At 45.6% G+C, this 10,350-nt stretch overlaps 1 protein-coding gene across 1 annotated transcript; it reads right to left on the reverse strand.

The window, feature by feature from the left end:
- Positions 1 to 1,157: 1,157 nt before the first annotated feature.
- LOC143298510 (uncharacterized) lies at positions 1,158 to 10,013 on the reverse strand. Its single transcript, XM_076611350.1, has 4 exons — positions 9,855 to 10,013; positions 8,011 to 8,130; positions 5,685 to 7,128; positions 1,158 to 3,024 (listed from the first exon to the last, which is right to left on the reverse strand). Exons 1-4 carry the CDS (start codon positions 9,993 to 9,995, stop codon positions 2,618 to 2,620), a joined length of 2,112 nt encoding a protein of 703 aa, XP_076467465.1. The 5' UTR covers positions 9,996 to 10,013; the 3' UTR covers positions 1,158 to 2,617.
- Positions 10,014 to 10,350: the final 337 nt, after the last annotated feature.

Raw genomic sequence — 10,350 nt, forward strand, 5'->3', positions numbered from 1 at the left:
AGATCATCTTGCAAATCAAGGAAAGCACTGTCCACCTTAAAGTTAAACAGGTTGACATCAGTTCAGCACTGAGAAAAAAAATATATCTGAAAAACGATTTTTTGGTCCACAGATTATGGCACAACTAACTTGACATTTCCAACCTTTTTCAGCCTTCCACCTTCTCCCACTTCAGTCTTCCACCTTCTTCCAACCAGTCTTCCACTGGTGGTCTACTGGAGACAGCACCTGACCAGGAAGTGGAGCTCCCTCATTCAGGTCAAGCAGGAAGCACTGAACATTGAGTCAGGTGGTCTGAGCGCTAGTCTTTCAGGCTCAACAATAAACCAAAGTTCCAAGCATCACAAGCAACAAGTCAAACATCAAAGAGCCCACAGCAGAAGAAAGTTGTCCCTGACATAAAATTCGACAGAAAAATTGGATTTGGCCAACAACAAAAAAAAAAGTCTACATACATAGAGGAAAAGAAAACAATATCAAGCAAAAGGTGTTGCTGCATTGTGGTGAGGGAGAACAGCCTGGATTCCACACAAAGAAACATGTTGTCACATGAAAGAGATACAATGTGTTCTCTCATCTACATGACATACACAGTCTTGCAAGTATATACCTGTGGCTGGCTCATGTCTAGTGCATAATAATGATAATAACAATAACAACAATAATAATGATAACAACAACAACAACAATAATACTATTAACAACAATAATAGTAATGACAATAATCATAATGATGATAAAACAATACTGATAATAACAACCTACCCACACAAGCTGAACTCTGGTGCCTGATCTCCACATCCAGATAACAGGCAACACACTGGGTTTCTGGGTACCAGAGGCAGAGAGCAGACCACAACTCATCTGTGTGTGTGTGTGTGTGTGTGTGTGTGTGTGTGTGTGTGTGTGTGTGTGTGTGTGTGTGTGTGTGTGTGTGTGTGTGTGTGTGTGTGTGTGTGTGTATCTATAAGCATGATTCATTCAATCAGTGTGTACACTCCAAGTCAAGCCCAAGTCAGACAACTTGTGGCAATAAACAAGTAAATGATCCAAGTATGGATCAGAAAAAATGATCACTCCATCAGTCCAGACATATACAATTCTAGAAACAGCACATACCACAGATATGTTGAACTGTGTGTGTGTGTGTGTGTGTCTGTGTGTGTGTGTGTGTGTGTGAAATTCACTTTACATTTCACTTTAACATTAAATTCTCAAGTGCTTTTAGATTAAACATTTTAGTCATAAATTACTATTTTATAAGATTTAAGAACATTACATTCTGTATACATGTTGAATATTCACGTCTACTGAAAACACAGTATCAGTACAGTTGCTCAAGGAGGCGTCACTGCGTTCAGTCAAATCCATATAAGCTACACCACATCTGCCAAGCAGATGCCTGACCAACAGCGTAAGCAAACACACTTAGTCAGGCCTTGAGAAAAAAAATGTAAAAAATAAATAAATGAAATAAATAAATAAATGAAAAATAATAGACAAATAAATAATAATAATAATAATAGTAATAATAATAATAATGAAAATATTTATAAGGTGCAAAATCTTGATGAAGTCAACTCTAAGTGCACAAACCCCCCCCCACCCCCCGCCCCCCTCCCCAAACAATGATGATAAATAAGCAAATAAATGTAAAACATGCGACACACACACACACACACGCGCGCGCGCGCGCACGCATGCGTAACAGATATACAACAAACATGCTGTTTCACAGATATGAAAGCACAATCAAATACACATAAACGTACATGAGCCCTGCACCACCCCCAAACCCCCTCCTCCACACACTCATGTCTAGGCTATGTATGGCAGCTTCCATGGCACACACACACACACACACACACACACACACACACATACACACACACAACACAACACACACACACACACAACACACACACTTACTTGTACAAGCACACACACATACGCCCATATCCCCCACCCCCAACCCCCCACACACATATATACAAATATATATATGCACACCCACACATTCCAATATTCCATTGCTCCCACAGTGCAGACATGAATACACACACATACCTCATCCTCTACACACACACACACATACACACACACACACACACACACACACACATGCACAGAGCTCTCCTGACACATGTGTACACTTACACCCTTGTGCACGCACACAAATTAATTAACTAATACCAAAATAAGTGCTCTCTGATATATTCTGATGTATCATCTTGAAAACTGATTATCTCCCTGACTTGAAACTAAACACACATACACACACACACACACACATGTGCGCACATGCACACACACACACGCGCGTACACACACCCACACATGCATGCATGCGCGCACGCACACACACACACACACATATGCATGCATGCGCGCGCGAACACACACACACACACATACACACACACATACACACACGCACACACACGCGCACACACACACACATGCATGCATGCGCGTGAACACACACACACACACACACACACATGCACGCATGCGCGTGAACACACACACACATACACACACACACACACACACACACACACACACACATACACACACACACACACACACATACACACATGCAGGTCTGACAGACACTTCAGGCATCAGCCTGCACCAGCATTCCACTGAAACAGGTCCACCACACACCAAATGTGTATTCTGCTAAATCCCCGGATCTCAGCCACACCCTCTGTCCAGCCTTCATCTTCACCACAGTGTGCCCTGTTGACATGCTCTTGCCAGAAGACACCACATCACCTTTCCACTCACCATCTAACACAATGTGAAGCACAGCTTCTTTCTTGACATCCTCCATACCAGGACTGGTGGAGGCCAGGAAGCAGTACAGTCCAGGCAGTGGAGCGGTGAACACTCCACTGTCTCGGTCATAGCCACCCCCCACACTGCTGATGACTCGGTCACAGATCAGGGTCTGCTCCTTACGGTTGGTGGTCACTGTAGATGACATCCGCGCGTGGAATCCCACATGGGTGTTGGCCTTCACTGTAAGGAAAACATTGGGGGTGAAAGGTCATTAAAGAAGCATCATGTATTTCTAGAGGTGGCTAGGATGTAAGGTCTATAAAACATTATATCAGCACAATTTGTTTTTCTACAGTTAATGAGTTGTGTACATGCACAGAGGAAGAGAACAATTTTTCTCTCTCTCTCATTTGTATTATGAACCCCCATGTCATTAGGGCTGTAAAGCTATTGATATTAAAGTGTTTAGTGTTCTCTCTCTCTCTCTCTCTCATTTGTATTATGAACCCCCATGTCATTAGGGCTGTAAAGCTATTGACATTAAAGTGTTCAGTGTTCTCTCTCTCTCTCTGTCTGTCTCTCTCTCTCACACATATACACAGACACATGCACACACATATACACACACACTATCATACACACACACACACACACACACACACTATCATCCACACACACACACACACACTATCATCCACATACACACACACACACACGCACACACACACACACTATCACCCACACCCACACACACACACACTATCACCCACACACACACACACACACACGCACACACACACACACACACACGCACGCACACACACACACACACACACACACACACACAATGTCACTTATTGTATCCTTTTTCCTGTCTCAGTTATCTCACCACTTCTTCCCATCACCCCACCAAACCACTCCCAATGTGCATGCACAAACATCACCTATCAGTCAAAAGACTTCAACTAAAGAAAGAAACACAAACACACACACACACACTCAACACATAGACGTACACACACACACACACACACACACACACAAGACACATACACACAAAAAGTCACACACAAAGTCACACATATAGACACACACACAAACACACACACATATTCCATCAAGTCTATCCAGTGCATTTGATCTCAAATATAAAACACTACAATTGTGTCACTTCTTCTGCTACCATCATCTTGATTCCAGTCAAGGTAAAAACATGTTAATTGAACAGATGTTTTTGCTTACTTACTCTGCATCATCAACCCAGTCCACATTGAAACTTGTGCCACATTTGTGAGAAAGTGCTTTTAATGCAGGTGGACAAGACAAGACTTTCCTATTGTGATCTCCTTTGACTATGGTCACACACTGCAGCATGATGTTCTGACATTCCTAATTCAGCATCAGTAACATCAGAATCATCCAAACCTCTGTCCTCCCAGGATGACATGGCCATCACTTTGGGGTTCCAACCAGACCCTGTACCTCACTTCTGGAGGAGAGCATCCTCTGAGCTTCATCAAATGTTGGTGATGAACACCTGGGTGTTCCAACAGGCAGGTAGCCCACCAACTTCCTTGCCCAGACAGAAACCCTGTGACTGTGTCAAGTGGTCACAGCACTGTGGCACAGCTCAGCAAGGACAACAGGACAGGTGGTTCTGTTCTCTGACACTCTCTCTGCACTCCCAGCCCCTGACAACTCCCACAACAAGGAGCGGAGTCCTCCCCTTGCAGCCCTCACTGCCCTTGTGACCGCTGTACTCAAAGCCGTGCTACACTGGGTACCAGCACACTGCAGAATGACAGGCAGCAACACAGCAGACACACTGGCCAAGGAAGCAGCACACAGTCAGCAGACCCACAGCCTGGTGTCCCTTGGTGACGCCCACACTATCATCAAGGCACACCTGAAGGGGAGATGACAGCTGCCACACCCCTGTCACAGCCCTCAACACAACCCTCATCTGTTGGGACCAGAGGAACAGGTCAACATCTTCTGCCTGAAAACAGGACACAATCACCTGCAGCACACACACACACACACACACACACACACACACACACACACACACACACACACACACACAGAGGCATTGGCCAGTAAGACACACAGATTTCAGCACTGCACAACCATCAATGCAAACCACATCACAGGTGGAGGGAAGCGGAGCACCTTTCAACTTCTTCCTTTGCTTTTCTCTTGTCCATCTCTTACCACAGTGACTGTCAGACTTCAGTTTCTTTCCACGTCTTTCTTTCACACTGACTTTTCCCTTTTGCTCCTTGGTTTCAGCTGGCAGGGAGGACTCTGGCATGGAGATGATAGCTGGTAAGAATGACTGGAACAGACTGCGCATAACTTATTTCCTTTAGATCCAAAAGTACACGAGAAAGTCCTTCAAGTCCTGGACACAGCAGACTCCACCAGCACTGAAGCAATGCTCATCAAGGCACAGCTCTGGTGGGTGGGACATGTCATCAGGATGGAGCAGTACCACATGTCCTCAACACTTCTGTTGTGCATGGACAGCTTGCCACTGGGAACAGAAGCTGGGGCTGACCACACAAATGGTAGAAAGACACCGTCAACACCAACCTCCGGTGTTGCAACCTCCAGTCACAGGAACTGGAAGATGCAGCTGCTGACCGCCCACACTGGTCAACCCTCACTTGACAAGCTTCCACCATGCACTGCCACAGGGCAGCATCAACATCAACATCAGTGTCAACAACAGATTCCAACTGTCCCCATAGTGGTCTCCACATCTGGAAAGAAGTGACCAAGTCCATACACTAAGTGAGTCTCTCAACAATAGTGTTCTTGGACATGAAGAATCAGCACCACAGATAAAGACACAGACAGAGACATGGACACAGATACTGACAGCCAGTGTCACTCACCACACCGGGTTTCCACAGCAGTCAGTGTCTTCATGTTGTCTTGCAGTGAATCCTGGACTGACTTCATCTTCAGCTCCAGGGAGACAACCTGGTTTTTGGATGCTGTCATGTCAGTTTGCAGGGCAGAGTGGTCTCCCTCAAGATCAGAAATGCTCTTGTGGACCTTGGCCATGTCGGACTTCAGCTCACTGCAGTCGGTCTTCAGCTGGCTGACATCATTCTTTACAATGGCCCTGTCTGCCTGTAAAGCTGTGATGTCTGTCTGGACAGTGGTGAGCTTGGAGTCAACAGCACCATGATCAGCCTTCAGTTGGATGATGTCCGTCTGCTGCATGGAAACCTGTGTCTGCATGGAGACCACGTCATTGTGAAGCTTGGCCAGGTCTGCACTCACTCTGTCCTTTTCTGCTGTCAGCCCAGCCAGGTCCTGGTGAACAATGACGTTTTTATCTCTCAGGGCTGCCATCTCTCTCTGCAGGGCCACCTGGTCACTGGTCAGTTTCATGTTCTGGTCTTTCACAGTGGTCACTTCTCTTTGCACAGCGCTTTGCTCTGATGACAGCTTGCTGTTGGCGTTACTCAGCTGCGTTACGTTTTGTGTAAGCAGAGTGTTGCTAGACTGCAGCGAGGTGACCCGACCCACCAAATCTTCAAACTTCTCGTACAGATCATCCAGGCTCCTTGGATGTGTCCCCACTGATGACGCAGTTCCTGGGTCAGCCTGAAAGCCCCGTGATCCTGAAGCTGCCTTGCTGTGGGCAGGGTCTGAAGACTGGGTGGACCTGACGACTTTCCCCATTAACGACTGCAGAGTGTTGATCATCAGGGGAGTGTTGTCTTCCACCTCATGTCTGAGCAGTGCAGTGCTGTCCAGCTTCCTGTTCAGGATCATCTGAGCTTCTCCCTGCAGGAACAGTGCCGCTCTCAGCTGGGCCGCTGACACAGGAGCTGGCTGTGACGGTGACAGTTGTTGCTGAAGCGTGTCCCGTGTTTGCCGCGCTTCTGTCATGCTGGAGTGAAGCTGCTCAGTCATAGCTTCACACTCATCTCTCAGACTGACCAGACAGGCGTCACGTGCATCGGCAGCATGGCGCAGCAGAGTGGTGTAGCGATCGTTGATGCTGTTGTCCACGGCTCTTCTCTCCTGGTTCAGCTGACACTCTTCTTCTGTCAGTTTCTTCAAGGCGTCGTCAACCATCTTCAGCTGCTCCTCCACCTGACAGCTTGTTGGGCTCTGTGCTGAGCTGGTTGTGTCTGAGGGGTCCTGCAGCACTGTCACCTGAGGTCCCTGGCAACATCTGTCATGGGAGCGTCGACACCGAGAGCAGAAGTTGTTCTGGCATTTGCTACAATGGAACTGGGCTTTCTGATCTCCATCACACAGGCTGCACAACACAGGTAGGGGATCTTCCTTTCTGCAGTCAGTGTCCAGGTTAAAGTTTGTCTGCAGACCAGAAAACACAAACACACACATGATTTTTATAGTGTGTATGAAACACACAGATACATAAGCCATCACAAAGGGTTCTCTTTGACAAAATTCTGTAGACAAATCCACTTTGATAGGAAACAAAGACACCTGCATGCAGAAACACAATCAGAAAAACAAAAGGGAGTGGTGTTCTCACTGTAGTGCCACACTCCACCTGGAGAGAGCAGCCTGAATTTCACACAGAGAAATCTGTGGCAAAAAAGCAATACAATACATTTCAATCAAATACAAACTGCCTTGTTCTATTCAACATTATATTCTGTAACTTTTAAAATGTTCCGTACACTTTGAGTTATTTACACTCACTTCCATGTTTCTGCAAGAAAACAACATCGTCAACAAACAGTACTGTGTACAGCAAGGTGATTTATTTTTCTCTGAGATAAAAACTGATCTGTTTGTCTTTTCATCCAAAACAAAAGGGATGAGAGAAACACAATAAAAGTAAAATATATCAAACTCTCTCCATTCATCACCACCACCACCACCCTTCCCCCCACCCTGTCACCTGCAGTCAGAACAGTCTACCTGCAATTCCATCACACCCCCACCCTGTCACCTGCAGTCAGAACAATCTACCTGGAATTCCATCACACCCCCACCCTGTCACCTGCAGTCAGAACAATCTACCTGCAATTCCATCACACCCCCACCCTGTCACCTGCAGTCAGAACAGTCTACCTGCAATTCCATCACACCCCCACCCTGTCACCTGCAGTCAGAACAGTCTACCTGCAATTCCATCACACCCCCACCCTGTCACCTGCAGTCAGAACAGTCTACCTGGAATTCCGTCACACCCCCACCCTGTCACCTGCAGTCAGAACAGTCTACCTGGAATTCCGTCACACCCCCAGCAGGGACAGGAATGACACGACGACAGGTGGGGCACGTCAGACTTCTGGCTGACCTCTCTCCTTCCTCTTCCCAGTCTTGTCCACCAGTGCCACATGTCTGAAACACACAGCCACACATGACAGTCAAGGACAGTGTCAACACTGCCTGTGATTCTGGATCCACTCTGTGCACAACATGGTCAGCTCTCACATCTTCCCAATAATCTGTCTTGTGCCGTAAAGTTCACACACTGTCTGCCCTATTTTGACCTGTAATCTTTTGGAAAATACCTGTTCTAACTTTCACCATGATATTTTCTATCAGATTGTACTCTGAGAATTAAGATAAAAGATGCATATTCTTCAAATACTGGGGTCTACAGTGGCAGCCACCTGGGAAACATTCTAGTTTCCACAATGTTTACAGTCTGTTCAAGAGATTTAATACTTTTATTAATGAGAATATTCTCATTGTACAAAGTCGTGAACAAAGTTTCTATGGGACCTCATACAGAATATGGTAATGCTGTTAGATTTCCTCTGTTCAAATGCCAGTCAACTGCTGGTGAGCATGTACAGAATGCAGAGATATCTCGGTGGCGCCTGGTGGGTATAGGGTGGATATTTTTCCAATCTCCCAAGTCAACATATGTGCAGACCTGCTAGTGCCTGAACCCTCTTCGAGTATACACGCACATAGAAGATCAAATATGCATGTTAAAGATCCTGTGATCCATGTCAGCATTTGGTGGGTTACAGAAACAAGAACATACCCAGCATGCACACCCCCAAAAACAGAGTATGGCTGCCTACATGGTGGGGCAAATAAACAGAACGGTCATACACGTAAAATGTTAAATGTTACATGCTGTCTGAGTGTTTATGTGTGTGCCTGAAATGTGATTGAATGACACAGGAAACGAATGATGCACGCCCAACGGTGTGTTATGGGTGGGCAGTGGGGGAGACAGGGTGAGGTGTTATGGGTGGGCAGCGGGGGAGACAGGGAAGAGGAGTGGGGCAGGTTATGTCTGGAAGCTGATGGCTTCCACTGAGACTGATGTTACTGTCTGTGTCTCCAGATGAGGCAGGTTCCACTGGTTGATTATGTGAGGGAAAAAGAACTCCTCCAATTTCATGGCAGGGAAAAGGTCTGCTGCCTGGAGAGACTGACAGACAGACCTACTGGTGGGTCAGAGACTGGTTTGAAGGAGGTGCTGATGGCAGCCACTCCATGGTGATATCTGTGGAGGATTGTCAATCTTGTAGTGGGACGGATGTTCTTGAATTAAGTTTTGATGATAAAACGTAACTGAACTTTGCTGCAACCCCCAAGAAATGTATAACTGGTCTTTTATAAAAAAAATTTTTTAAATGACAGGGACGTTTGAAAGGCTTTTAGGTCCACATGATTTACTCATACTTCTTCCACTGCATAACTGTTCAGAAGAAGAAGATGGCTGTGATGATGATGATGATGATGATGATGATGAAGATGATGATGATGATGAAGATGATGATGAAGATGATGATGAATTTTATTTGCTTCCGTGTCGTTTCCTGCTTTTATCAGATTTTCAGTTTCGGTTTCTGTCACGTGATATGGTTTCGAGGTGGGAAAAGTGCTTGCAAACATTTTCGCATGTGCTTTTCTTTCTATTGAGAGTGAGAAATGAAAAAAAAAAGAAGAAAGAAACGGACAACACTGCAACAGCGAACAATCCCCGGCCCCACCCCACCTTTCCCCAACGGCAGCAGACCCCTCAGTCTAAAGGGGCTGACACTGAATGGAGAGTCCTGGTCATCCGATAATCAACACTATCATCGTAATCGCTGCCTTACCTCACTTTCTCTGTCCACTAAATCCTTTAAACATGGAAGGCAGAACGTGTGTTTACACGGTAAGATTTTGGGTCGACGTCCTTCAAATCGTTCAAAGCATACACTGCACGTTGTGTCTTCCTCAATCCTTCCAGTCGCCATTTTCAAAACTTCCGGGTTCGTTCTGCTAGTTTCGATTTCAATCACGTGACACAGTTTTGAGATGTGGTGGTGTGCTTTCGAGATTTAACATGTGTTTGCCAAAATTCTTCTTCGCAGTTTTTTTCCCATTTACTAGGTCTAGAACGTAGTTCCTATTTCCACTTTACACGTTATTTATTTTGAAATAATTATCTTGATTAAACAAGGGGAGAAAACTCAGCAGGTTTCCAAAGTTTTCATCAGCACAAGAGTATTTTCCCCTTTAACTGCAAACTGTCAAATTAATAAACAATGGCGTACGTTGTTTTATTCATATCAATAAAATAAGTTTGAATGTTTTTGCTCTTCAGTGCAT

The sequence above is a fragment of the Babylonia areolata genome, chromosome 24, assembly GCF_041734735.1.
Source record: "Babylonia areolata isolate BAREFJ2019XMU chromosome 24, ASM4173473v1, whole genome shotgun sequence".
NCBI classification, from domain to species: domain Eukaryota; kingdom Metazoa; phylum Mollusca; class Gastropoda; order Neogastropoda; family Buccinidae; genus Babylonia; species Babylonia areolata.